The sequence below is a fragment of the Malus domestica genome, chromosome 10 (assembly GCF_042453785.1).
Source record: "Malus domestica chromosome 10, GDT2T_hap1".
NCBI classification, from domain to species: domain Eukaryota; kingdom Viridiplantae; phylum Streptophyta; class Magnoliopsida; order Rosales; family Rosaceae; genus Malus; species Malus domestica.
Window position 1 is genome coordinate 32,109,452 of NC_091670.1, and position 14,538 is coordinate 32,123,989.

At 36.5% G+C, this 14,538-nt stretch overlaps 1 protein-coding gene across 1 annotated transcript; it reads left to right on the forward strand.

Annotated features, from left to right (window-relative positions):
* Positions 1-2,513: 2,513 nt before the first annotated feature.
* On the forward strand, positions 2,514-6,234 carry LOC139188684 (uncharacterized). Its single transcript, XM_070806353.1, has 6 exons — positions 2,514-2,862; positions 3,204-3,440; positions 4,568-4,833; positions 5,158-5,406; positions 5,580-5,652; positions 6,014-6,234. Exons 1-6 carry the CDS (start codon positions 2,514-2,516, stop codon positions 6,232-6,234), a joined length of 1,395 nt encoding a protein of 464 aa, XP_070662454.1.
* The last annotated feature ends 8,304 nt before the right edge of the window (positions 6,235-14,538 follow it).

Sequence of the window (14,538 nt, forward strand, 5' to 3'; positions counted from 1 at the left end):
CGGCGCGCGGGGTCATGAAAAAATTTTCTAAAAATTTGGGGATGTTCCTGAGTTTGAGTAGATCGTGGTGGTATATTCAAATACCCTATTTGAGCAATGTATGAGAAGTTATTTCCTGGTTTTGTGTATGTACTTTAAATAACGTTTATTCAATTATTTCGTATATAAGTGATACCTATCCTGAGGACGAGCGCCATCAATCGAGGCTCGGGGGCTACGACCCTTCGACATATCAGTGAGTGGGCTTTTGGTTTTCCGTAAATACCTATGTACTTGAGATTTTTCCCGGAAAATGAATTTGAATTATTATACGTTTTGAAATGCCATGCAAAGTATATGCCTATTTTATTTATGCATTAGTAGTTGCATATATTTATGATTGGTGCTGCAGGCGCACAGGTAAGTGCCAGGTAAATTCATAAATTAAAGATATAAGATTGCTTCAGTTATGCGAGATATGATGTGATGTATTGAGAGCTCATAAACCTGCACCCTGGTGTTAGTGCTCCCGCCCAGAGTTAGGGTACAGTCTTTCACGTGATGTTCACCTCCCGCACCATATGCTCACCTTGGATCCAAGTTAGGTGCACATGATTGTCGTACATACCACTTTAGGTGGTTCCGACTCGTAGGTGACTAGCAATTATTCGCACAGCCTTCATGTGATCCTAGCACTAGAGCATATTTACTTTACACTTAGTCCATTCGTACAGACCACTTTAGGTGGTTCTGACTCGTGTGTAGGATTTGATTTGATATGATTGAGATTGGTTATGAGCTATATACTCAGCCGTGCAAATTGAGTTAGAGGGATTTGGCTAATGCGATATTTGACATTGATATATTTTTCCTGGATTACTTATAGCATTGCATTGAGATACTTTGACATGGTATACTTCTATGGATTTTCATCTTGAGTATGATTTTTGATACAACTTATTATTATTATTATTATTTTATGGGAAATTATACAGGTTTTACGGTGAGGGGTTAGAACTTTTGAGAAATGAAATGATTTTGAAAAGCTTTGTTTTTGCCCACTCATACTTTCTGTTTTGCGCCCCTCCAGGTTTTAAGTAGAAGTGCTTGGTGGATCACGAGAATTTTGACAGGGGTTCTAACAGAACATCATAAATGTAGGATCACCTTTGGGTGTTGTAAATTAGCACTTGTCCTGCTTGACTACATCTAGAATATTTATGCTCTGGTTGTGTATTTCACCCTTAATCTTGCACTAGCACTTTATCTTTGCTAATAGTTTGTTTTTTATTCCTTCGAAATTTCTTTATATCAATTTTGCTTCCGCACCGTGCACATGGCTACGTCACCCTCATGTGACGGCCAGTATGCCCTGATTTAGGTCGGGGTGTGTCAGCTTGGTATCAGAGCATTAGGTTTGCAGTCCTGCATATCTTGAGAATTTCTAATTATTTTGATGTCTTCTGTCAGAAATATGCCGCCTCGTAGAGATCAACGTCCTTCTGTTGAGCCTAGTTTCCCCGATATAGCTTAGTTAGGGGAAGCTATAGTTAATGTTATTCAGTCTTCGCTTCATCCTCCCCAAAGGACACCTCTTCAGATTGCGTATAATCTAAAGCTGAATCATTTTATGGGGAATAAAGGACATGAATGAATGGATAAATGAATCAATCATATTGAGAAGACTTTCCGTGTAATGCAGAGTCAGGGGAATCTTCCTCCATATAGGTGGCTCGAGACGAGTACCTGGTTTTTGGGTCCAGAAATTGTATCTTGGTGGAGACATGAGTCTTATCAGTTGACCCCAGAGGAAATTGCGGACTGGGAAATATTTAAACAGTTGTTTCATAAAAGATTTATTCCCCATGAGTATATTGATCGCAAAAAGTAAGAGTTTACTCAATTAAAGCAGGGAAAGATGACGGCAAATGAGTATTATAGGAGATTCACTAACTTGTCTCGCTATCATTCGGAGGTTGCAGCTAATCCGGTTGAAATGCTCAGTCGTTTCAAGTTGGGTACTAAAAAGAAATAGTGTTCTATAGCAACCTCGACTCCTTGTGCTACTTACTAGGAGTTTTATGAGATTTTGTTGAGGATTGAGGACTCAGAAAATATGCCCAGTGAGAGTGAAGATGAAGAAGAAAAAATGGGAATCAAAGGAGAGATGATAAAGGTAAAGGTCAGTCTTCTCAAGGACCTCGCAAGACTCAGAGCTTTAAGATGAGTGGAACTAGTTCCAGTTCTTCTAGCGGAGGTTTCAGTGCCACTGGTCAGAAGAGAGGTGGTAGATTTTCAGAAAGTCTTAGATTCCAGAGGCAAGGAGATGCTGGAAGAGAAAATGCTCATTTGTGCCGCAGATGTAATAATAGGCATTTTGGGGAGTGTAGGAGAGGCAGCAATGGGTGTTTTACTTGTGGGCAGATGGGACATAGAGTTATAAATTGTCCCCAGAATTAGCAGAGGCCCAGCAACATTCTATGCCACCACTAGCGCCGATCCAGCGAATTCTAGGGTATGGTAGTTATGGTCAGATGGGTCGAGGTGGTACTTACCATTATCAGGGTGATGCCGCTCCTTATGCTTTAGGGCAGTATCAGTATTCCCATGATCCCTATTACCAGAGTGGGTATTCTCAGTATCCTGGAGGGTATACGCTGTATCTTTCCATTCTAGCTAGTGGATCTCAATGGTATCAAGGAGGACAACCCCAGCAAGTAGAGATTGGTTCCAGTAGTGCAGGATTTTCAAGGCAATTTGGTCAGCCAAGTAAGGGACGAGGTAATCAAGCTAATAGAGGTTGTGGGGGACGACAACAAGCCCATGGACGTATTAACAATATATCCCTGCAAGATGCTCAGAATCATTCGGACTTGATCATGGGTACGTTAAACATTCTTGGTCACTTTGCTAGAGTTTTAATTGATTGTTGTGTTACGCATTCTGTCATTTCTCATACATTTGCTCAAGTGACGCAACCTTATCCTACGTGTCTAGGGTATGATTTAGAGTTTGCTATGCCTAGAGGGGAGAGATGTTATGTTGATTGTGTATATCCATGATGTCCAGTGATGGTGGAGGAGGTGATTATGCCAGCTAATCTTATCCCGTTATATATTGTTAATTTTGATGTGATTTTAGGCACATATTGGTTGCATTATAATCGTGCCAACATAGATTGCTATGGGAAAAAGTTACTTTTCATCGTCCTGGATTACCTGAAGTTACTTTTGTGGGTGATCGTAGTGGGGTGATGCATGGTGTTATTTATGTTGTAAGAGCAAAAAGGTTGTTATCGAAAGGTTGCCAGGGTTATTTAGCTCATGTAGTGCTGAATGATGTTGCTTCTAGTAGTGTGGAGGATGTTCGAGTAGTTAGGCATTTTCCTGATGTATTCCCTAATGATTTACCTGGATTGCCGTCATACCAAGATGTGGAGTTCACTATTGATTTGCTTCCAGGTACGGATCCTATATCTTTGACTCCGTATAGAATGGCTCATGCTGAATTGAGGGAATTGAAAGTCCAGTTGCAGGAATTAGTTGATAAAGGTTTTATTTAGCCTAGTACTTCACCCTGGGGAACTCCAGTTTTGTTTGTAAGAAAGAAAGACGGGACTTTGAGGCTATGTATTGATTATAGGCAATTAAATCGGGTAACGATTAAAAACCATTATCCGTTGCCGCGTATAAATGTTTTGTTTGATCAGCTTTGAGGTGCCTGTGTGTTTTTTAAGATTGATTTGAGGTCTGGTTATTACCAAATGAAGATCAGCAGTGAGGATGTCCCTAAGACTGCTTTCAAAACTCGTTATGGTCATTATGAGTTTCTAGTGATGCCATTTGGATTAACGAATGCACCATCAGCTTTCATGGATTTCATGAATCGAGTATTCCAGCCATTTATAGACAGGTTTGTCATTGTTTTTATTGTTGACATTTTGGTATACTCTAAGTCTAAAGCAGAGCATGTTCAACATCTTACTTTGGTGTTGAAAAAATTAAGGAAACATCAGTTGTATGCTAAGTTTAGCAAATGTCAATTTTGGTTGAATCAAGTGGAATTTTTGGGACATGTCATTTCTGCTCAAGGTATTTAAGTGGATTCTCAAAAAGTGGCAGCTATGGAGAATTGGGAGCAACCTCGAACCATCACTGAGGTACGGAGTTTTCTTGGCCTAGCAGGATATTATAGACGGTTTGTTAAGGATTTTTCAGTTATTGCTTTGCCATTAACGAGGTTGACTAGAAAAGAAGTTAAGTTTGAGTGGGATGATAATTGTGAGCAAAGTTTTCAACAGTTGAACTATTATCTCACTCATGCACCCATTTTGGCACTCCCAGATGATAATGGTAATTTTGTGGTCTACAGTGATGCTTCCTTAAATGGTCTAGGTTGTGTGTTGATGCAGCATGGTAGGGTGATTGCTTATGCTTCGAGACAATTAAAACCTCATGAGAAGAATTACCCTACTCGTGATCTGGAGACATTATCTTTATGGTGAGAAATGTAAGATCTTCACAGATCATCTTTGCTTTGAAGGTTTGGAGACATTATCTTTATGGTGAGAAATGTAAGATTTTCACAGATCATAAGAGTCTGCAGTATATTTTTACTCAGAAAGATCTTAATCTTCGGCAGCGGAGGTGGATTGAATTGCTTAGTGATTATGATTGCACGATTGAGTATCACCCTAGTCGTTCAAATGTAGTGGCGGATGCACTTAGTAGGAAGACTCCAGTTAGACTTAATGCCATCTATGATTGCCATGTTCATCTTCTCGCTGATTTGAGGTCCACTGGAGTGGAGTTAGGAGTGGAAGATCGAGAGGAAGTCTTACTTGCTAATTTTCAAGTCAGGCCAATTTTAATCGATCGTGTGCTAAAAGCCCAGATGGATGATGAAGAGACCCAAGAAATAATTCAAGCAAGGAATCGGGGGAAGAAGAAAGACTTCAGAATTCGAGAAACTGATGGCATGCTTATGCAGGAGAGTAGAATGTATGTGCCAAATAATATGGAATTAAAGAAGGCAATTCTTGATGAAGCACATATTTCAGCTTATGCAATGCATCCAGGAGGTACTAAAATGTATCATACCATTCGACCATTTTATTATTGGCCGGGTATGAAAAGAGAAATTGCTGAATATGTGAGTATGTGTGTCATTTGTCAGCAGGTCAAAGCAGAAAGAAAGAAGCTTGTTGGTTTGATGCAGCCACTTCTCGTTCCACAGTGGAAATGGGAAAATATTACTATGGATTTTATGTACAAGCTTCCTCGTACACAGAATGGTTTCAATGGTATTTGGGTGATAGTTGATCTGCTTACTAAATCAACACATTTTATTCCCGTGAGAGAGAAGTATTCTTTAAGCCGATTAGCTGAATTATTTGTATCGAAGATTGTGAAGTACCATGGAGTCCCAGTTAGTATTTTCTCGGATCGTGATCTTAGATTTACTTCCAAATTCTGGATAGCATTCCAGGAAGCTCTTGGTTCGAGATTATTTTATAGACAGCATATCATCCTCAAACAGATGGACAATCAAAGAGGACCATTTAGACGTTGAAAGATATGTTGAGATATTTAGTGTTGCAGTTTGGTGACGCTTGGCATAAGCGGTTGGATTTAATGGAATTTGCCTACAACAACAGCTTCCATTCCAGTATTGGTATGTCACATTTCAAGGCTCTTTATGGTAAATCTTTTTCGCACACCCTTATGTTGGTCAGAAGTTAGTGAAACAGTTTTGGTAGGACTAAGTCTAACCTGAAAACGACGACAGAAGAGTCTAGCAGACTGACATGCCATTGACCGGATGTATAATGTAGGTGATTGAGTATTTCTGAAGCTATCACCATGGAAATGTGTTGTACGATTTGGAAAGAAAGGCAAGCTGAGTCCTAGGTACATTGGACCACTTATGATCACCTAGCGAGTCGGTGAGGTTGCTTACAGGCTTGAGTTGGCTCCAGAGTTATCCAAAGTGCACAATGTTTTTCATGTCTCTATGCTGCATCATTATGTCTTAGATCCTTCTCATGTGATACCTCCTCAACCCCTGGAAATTAATTCAGATTTGACTTATGATGAGGAGCCAGTGACTATTTTGGATTGGAAGGATAAGGTTCTGAGATATAAGATAGTGCGCCTAGTGAAGGTTTTGTGGAGAAATCACTCGGTGGAGAAAGCCACTTGGGAGATGGAGGAGCGTATGAAAGAGATGTATCCGTGCTTGTTTTATGATTATTAGTAGGTTGCATTTATTGTGTAAATTTCGAGGACGAAAGTTTCTTAAGGGGAGTAGGTTGTGATAGCCCGTCCCGACTGTATATATTATTTATCCTCGAGAGCATGGAAATGTCTATTATACCTTTTTATTATTGAGTTGTGTGTGTGTGTGTATAAACTAAGGTTTTGGACCAATAGGTTCCATTCTTTATTATTTGGACCTAGTTAGAACAAAAGGCCTAAGGTTTTGGTTGATTGAGATCACACACACACATACCCTCACCCTATCCCGTTGACTTTCTTTCATCCCACTCGCATTTTCTTCCATATCCGTACAATTGTACAGATAACCTTGAACCTTCACTTTCGTCCTCAGATCGAACCAATAGAGACCATATTCAAGTTCTTTGCAAGCCCAGGAACCCATTGATACTATTATTTGGGCGTGAAGACCTCATTTTCCTGAGAACCCAAGAACCCAGTTTTGGGTTACTGTTCATGCACTCGTGATTTCGAAGTTTTTAGATGATTTTAAGCTGCTAGTGAGCTTTAGGACGTCTTCGCGAAGCTTGGAGAAGAAAAATGAAGTGATTTGGATGTTGGGAAGTTGAGTTTGATAAGTTTCAAGTTTGGCCGGATTATCGAAGTTTCTCCAACGAGATTCCATTGGTCTTAGGTTCCCAAAGTGGTAAGGTTTTGTTCCTCTCATCCTAAGCTTTAATTTGGTATAGATTTCGTAAATTTTGTGTATGTGTTTTAAATAACGTTTATTCAGTTATTTTGCATATAAGTGACACCTATCCTGAGGACGAGAGCCATCAATCGAGGCTCGGGGGCTACGACCCTTCAATATATCAGTGATTGGGCTTTTGGTTTTCCGTATATACCTATATACTTGAGATTTTTCCCAGAAAATGAATATGAATGATTATACGTTTTGAAATGCCATGCAAAGTATATGCCTATTTTATTTATGCATTAGTAGTTGCATATATTTATGATTGGTGTTGTAGACGCACAGGTAAATGCCAGGTAAGTTCATAAATTAAAGATATAAGATTGCTTCAGTTATGTGAGATATGATGTGATGTATTGAGAGCTCATAAACCTGCACCCCGGTGTTAGTGCTCCCGCCCAGAGTTAGGGTACAGTCTTTCACATAATGTTCACCTCCCGCACCATATGCTCACCTTGGATCCAAGTTAGGTGCACAGGTTTGTCGTACATACCACTTTAGGTGGTTCCGACTCATAGGTGACCCGCGATTATTCGCATAGCCTTCACGTGATCGTAGCACTAGAACATATTTACTTTATAACTAGTCTTGTTGTACATACCACTTTAGGTGGTTCTGACTCGTGTGCAGGATTTGATTTGATATGATTGAAATTGGTTATAAGCTATATCCTCAGCCGTGTAGATTGAGTAAGAGGGATTTGGTTGATGCGATATTTGACATTGATATATTTTGCCTGGATTACTTATAACATTGCATTGAGATACTTTGACATGGTATACTTCTATGGATTTTCATCTTGAGTATGATTTCTGATACAGCTTATTATTATTATTATTATTTTCTGGGAAATTATACAGGTTTTACGGCGAGGGGTTAGAACTTTTGAGAAATGAAATGATTTTGAAAAGCTTTGTTTTGCGCCCCTCTAGGTTTTAAGTAGAAGTGCTTGGTGGATCACGAGGATTTCGGCGGGGATTCTGACAGAACATCATAAATGTAGGATCACCTTTGGGTGTTTTAAATTAGCACTTATCCCTCTTGACTACATCTAGAATATTTATGTTCTGGTTATGTATTTCATCATTAATCTCGTACTAGCACTTTATTTTTGTTAATAGTTTGGCTTTTATTCCTTCGAAATTTCTTGATATCAATTTTGCTTTCGCACTGTGCACATGGCTACGTCACCCTCATGTGACGGCCAGCATGCCCTGATTTAGGTCGATGTGTGTCAATGTGATCGGCAAGATATGGTAAAAAATAATCTCTCTACTACCACCAAATATAAATCATATAATTTTTGGGAATTATTTCAATTTTTATCACTTTCATCTAATCTGTTAATATTTCAATGCACTTAAAATCACAATGTGTCACTCAGTACTACGGTCTAGTAGTATTCCTTTTCACTTGTAAGTGAGGTTTTAGATTCGATTCTCGTCAAAGACAAATTTGAACCATATTATTACTAACACATTGTGAAGCTAAATTCACTCCTTCATTTTTAATATTGATAATATCATTTGTTAAAAAAAATGAAAAATCACGATGTGCGTGTAACCGCATCTTAAATAATAATAGCTCCAAGAATAATACTGGTCAGGCCAAAATTAAAGGCTATTATTAAAAGGTGAATGGTCTTTTTTCCGGTCCAATTAAAGCAACCAAATCAACTTCAAATTTGTCCTACTAAATGGTCCAATTAAGAACCATATGTCCTATTTGAGAGACACAAATTATCAAAAAATAAAGAAAGAAATAAAAAAAGGCGTTGGGCCCCACGAAAAACAGGTGCAAACAGCCAAAATCAGCATTTAATTGTGGAGACGGTAACAAAAGACATCACAAAACTATTGGGAGATTTTGTTTGTGGGATTTGGATACGGGGGCCCACAGTGTAGGACCCCACAGAGATCGGGACCATCTGTCCCTTTATGACCAGCATGCACTCTACTACACGCGGATCGGATTCCCACCCACTTCGGTCACCGTTTTCCTTTCCCTTTCCTTTATTTCTATACTTTAATAATTTACTTTATCACGATCCTTGTTTACCTTGTCTATCTTAATTAATCAAATAAATAATTAATTAATTAAGTGTTGATGATGATGATTTAGTTGGGTTCTCTGTCAGCATAAACTATTAATTATTTATTTATTGCCATCATAAGTTGGACATTTTTCTATTGATTGGCTAGTTTCGTGTTATTATTTACGCGGTATAAAAAATTTATTTTGTACTCTTTAAAAATCATTTTTTTAATATGACAATTTTGAAGCGCACATGAAACTATTGGAGTGCTAATAATAATTCTTTAAGTAAAAGATCTTATATTTTATTCTCATCAAAGACAAATTTGAACCATATTATTGTTAGCTTATTGTGAAGTTTAGCCTACTCTACATTTCCCTATAGTGTAGATAATATCATTTGATTAAAAAAATAATAATAATGATGAAAGACATTTTTAATTGTTTGTTTAATGGGCCAAATTGGACTTAAGCCAAATTTTAAAAAGGTGTTTCTGCCTAGGAATCTACTCAAAAGTAATGGAACGTTGTACCTAAAGAAAGGGAAATGATTCTCTTTTTGGTGTGTGTTCTAAAAAGATTTATGTCCTAGTGATTTGGTGACCATGATATAAAATATCGAAGATATCCAAAATATTGGTAGTTCAAAAATATGAAAATTTCGATAAAAATATCGGGATATTATCAATATCGATAAAAAATGAATAAAAACCACGAAAATTGTAAGAAAAACTTAAAAAAATTTATCAAAACTTTAGAGAATGTTTATTTAGTCAATTATCTATTAGTTTATAAAAAAAAAATAGAAGGAAATGCATTACATGATGGATTTAACTAATTTAAATTGATTATACAGTGAGCTGGCAAACACTGTGAGGGTAGAAAATATGTAGTAATTAATGAAAAAAAGATGAAACACACCATAATCATTTATATATAATGATTTACTACAATATTTTACACTTTATACATTGCATGGTAAGATACATGAGTGATTTAGTACCACATAAAGTTCCTATGAGGTTCAAAACTTTCACTATCTTCATCATCTCTATGTGTAGAGTAACTTTATTGTGATAAAAAATTCATCAAATGATAAATCCCTAAAATAGTTTTGCATGTAATTGTTAACATGTCACTCATATAAATATAAATATTTTAGCATATTATCACTAAAGCATAAGTGATATATGGTGGTTACGGTGTTGGAGGAGTAAAATGGGAGGGGTTCAAATCCTCTTTGTGTTTTTTTTTCCTCCCTTTTTTCCCTTTTTTTCTTTTTTTTATTTTTTTTTTCCTTCCTTTACATCGATATTTTCGATATTTTAGCGATATTATCCGAAATTTTATCAACATCGATATTTTCCGATATTATCGTCGATATTGTTGATATTTGTACGATATGTTCATGGATATGTTCCGAAATATCCGTGATTCGAAAAAACCGAAATATCCTCGATATTTCGTCGATATTATCGATATTTCAGACTATGGTGGTGACAAAAACCACCATTACCATGGCCACTATTGGACACAATTTTGCATATAAATTTGTGCTATGTTGTTGATTAATTACTTAGAGCATCTTCAAGGATGTCAAAATTTTATATAGATTGACATTCTGTATTTTACTGTCAAATTTGAAGGCAATTTTAATTTTTTTTTGTTTTATTTTAATGTTGGCCCATATATTTCTTTATTTTTCTTTCACTCATTGATTATTTTATTATTAATTTCCGACCCACTAGATTTTATAAATAACCAAAAAACATTTTAATTTGACATCTTGGTTGGAAGAAGAGACTATATAAAATGTTATCTTGCCACATGAGCTATAAAATTGAAATTTGACATCTCTATTGAAGATGATCTTAAAGCTAATCTTCAGTGTAGAATTATATTCTTACGATATAATTTTTATATATGGACATAAAGTGACGGTGAGTTTAACGAGTTGTGTATGTATAATGGAGATGGTTTGAATCAAAACTCTAACTTTACTATTCTTGTTTGAGTAACATCTTTACTTGACATGAGCTCTATTTTAGACTAAAATGTTATATGTCACTAATTATACAATGTTTATTTGCTTATACATTTGATCAATTTTTTGAGTTGACAACTATTTCCAATGTCACTAATAATGAAAAATTAGCCCAATGACAAGAACATAAACCTAATTTAACATTTAAAACAAGTTTATGTTTCTTGTTGTAGTTTTGTAGGTATGCTCAATTTGTATTCCAAAAGGTATCTAGACTTGGGCAACTACACGTTACTTGTGCCCAAATTTTTGTTGACCTTATTAATCCAAAAATTAATCGAAACCCTAGTCATCATATGAGTTCTTCTTGTCTCTTCCACCTTTGTATTATTTTTCTTGTTAGGCAAAGTTTGTCTTGTACTCAAATCGAACATGTAGATTGTACTTGCAAAAGTATTCATAATTAAACATTTGGTTGTACTTGTATATGATTATTGCGTGCTAGTATACTTTTCATGCCATCCAAATGCAAATATCTTATGGCAAGAAATTGAGAGAGGATCTTGCCGGATCCTCTTTGGGAAGATTTTGGGAATTTTTACATCAATTTATCGTATATCGTGCGATCAGTTTTCATCAACTACTATTTATATTCAATTTTAAATAAAAAAATTTACAATGATTTTTGACCATACGATGTATGATGAACGGATGTGATTTGAGAATCACAGGGATCCTCGCTCCAAGAAATTGACCAATTTGTTGGATATGACATCTCCTTTTGTCTCATATTTAAAATATAGACCGTTCAAAAGTCAACCAGTAAGTAATTTACGACGTTGCTAATCATTAATATATGTTTATTGTACAATACTTTTTTATCAACTGAACGATCATTTTCTAGGTTATGATTAAAGTATAAAAAAACTCACTTAAATCAAAAGCCGTCTAGTTATGCAATTGTGACTTGATAAATAGATAAACATAGTGGCTCTCGTTATATGTATTCCATTTGGAAGTAATTGACGTATCGTATGCATTTGTAATATATCCAAATGGATCCGGATTCCGGAGCTAAAATACAAAGATTATTAGCTAAGTAGTTGTCATTTGGTGAAATTTCAATGACAATGCCAGTTGGGGTTTCAGTTTTGATCAAGAAAAACAATTAGGTCACTCTCAAGCTAATGTCAGATGCCCATCCTTTCGTTGCCGTTGGGAAGACAAATGAAAAATGTAACAGAAAACTTGAATAAAAAAAGGTCGTACCCAGTGCACAAGGCTCCCGCTTTACGCAGGGTCTGGGAGAGGTGAATGTCGGCTAGCCTTACCCCCATTTATGGAGAGGCTGCTCCCAAGTCTCGAACCCGAGACCTACCGCTCATGGGCGAAGGCACTTGCCATCACACCAAGTGCGACCTCTAACAGAAAACTTGAATAAAGAAGAAATAAAGATAGAGAAGGTTGCCCTTGCTTGAATCATGGGAAGATGGAAGATGGGAGATGGGTAGAGGGCAACTAACATATTGGCAAACACAATAAGTTTTCAGCTGGTTTTCTTGGACTGTTGGTAACCAGCTGAAAGTGGGGGAGAATTAGCAATGAAATTTAATTAATGGGTTGAACAAATATTATTGGTATAGGGGTTGAGAAGTGTATTGAAAGTGCAGGTTAACTCTCTTAGCTTGATATTGGGTTAATTCAAGCTTAAGTAATTCAGTCACGTTGCTTCAGCTGGCAGGCTAATTGTGGGAAATCTAGTTCCTTTTTTGAGTTTTTTTCTTCATTGCAAAGGAGGTGAAAACGAGAGACGATATTCTGGTCTCGAATACGGAAGTACAGCTCTCTACACCATTAAAGGGACCATCAGGTCCCAAGACCCCCCGAAAGATAGGAGAATGGATTGGTAGGTCCCTTTCCCTACTAATTGTTTGATGATATGCATGCTCGACAGATCTCGGTAAGTGATGCTTGGCAAGCTTCAACAACATTGCTTGATAGATGGCAACATGGCTCTCCATATATCGATCGGCCTAGCAACATGGCTTGACAAATGTTTACATGCCAACTAAAATGCTTGACAAAATGCCTCAATGCTCTAACTAGACATAAATCTTATATACACCAAGACCTCATGAGGTATAATTTTTGGATCCGCCAGTTGAAATTAATTCCAATTAAGCTTACATAGAAGAAGAAAAAATGGACACATTTTGAAAACATAAGGTTTAAAATAAAAAATAGAGAGTTGATTTTACTACAAGTTTCATCATTCAAAATATTGTTCTGTGGATTAATTGTCACCCTTGATGATATTCTATATGCTTTCAGCAAACCATGACCATATGCATCTTGCTCAAATTCATTGATTAGAGAATTAAATAAATAAAATAATATTTTCCAATATATATAAACATAAAAATGTAGCACATGATCTGGGATGATAATTATAATTAAATCACGGGTTTAATTAGGTATTGGAAAAGATTGGTTTATATATGGATTACACGGATGAAGCATCATGGTGGAGTGGGACAACCTTGTTGTGTTGTAGCATCAATTAGATTTATTCGATAGCGACTAACCACCATGTGAAACCTTTGATTCAATATTTTTAATCATTAGGATTATAAAATGGTATTATCTAGGGGATAATTGGGGTTGTCAAAGCCAAATTAATTACTTATTAATTTTTGTCAAAAGGGCACATCTCATGGCCATGATTCGTGAAGTGTTTTGCTTTTGGTTGAGTGCTGAAAATGCACATTGGACCAAAACCTTGATTTTTTAAACCAATATTTGTTTTAATTAAAGAAATGGTATCTGGCTCGTATTCTACATAATACGTATTGTATTCGATTTCTAGAGCTGATGAAGTGCCTATGGAGAGTCTGAAATATTTCTGTGAGTCTTTTCGGCCCTAAAAAAGGTGAACTGTCATAGTGAAGCTACCAACTAATCACATTTAAAAAAAACAAAATTTGTAATGTAATGTATCAATTAGATTAGATTAATGGGTATTACCTGTATTAGAAGGAAGTGCTCCACAATTTAATACAGATAATTTGATTACCCAAATGATCAACTAGGTGACTGGTAGGGCATATATATTTTATATATGACAAAGGACACATATTTCTCCTTCAAATGAAAAAGATTTGGGAAAAAAAATAAACCTAAACATTTGGTTGGTCCACAATTCCTATAGAATCACACATCAATTCCATGTGGGTCAAGATCCATCCCATCCCTACCTTGTTCTTCTCCCCTCTATTATTCATTGATGTAAATGCGTACCTGATTGTTGCATACTTCTATTTGTGTAGGAATTGAAAATCAAATATGGAGGGCATGCTTAACCAAAACTCATGGTCACGTACACACTACCCACAAAGCCATCGAATATGCCGACGATGAGGACAATGACACTCAACCCAATGGAATTGAATTCTTTTCTGAGGACTTCAAATTTTGAAAAATCACAATCGCTCCCAGCGGGGGAAGGTAGGCTGTTGAAGCAAATCGACGACCGAGTTCTAAAGACTGATTCGACTCGCTTAATCCTTAATGAC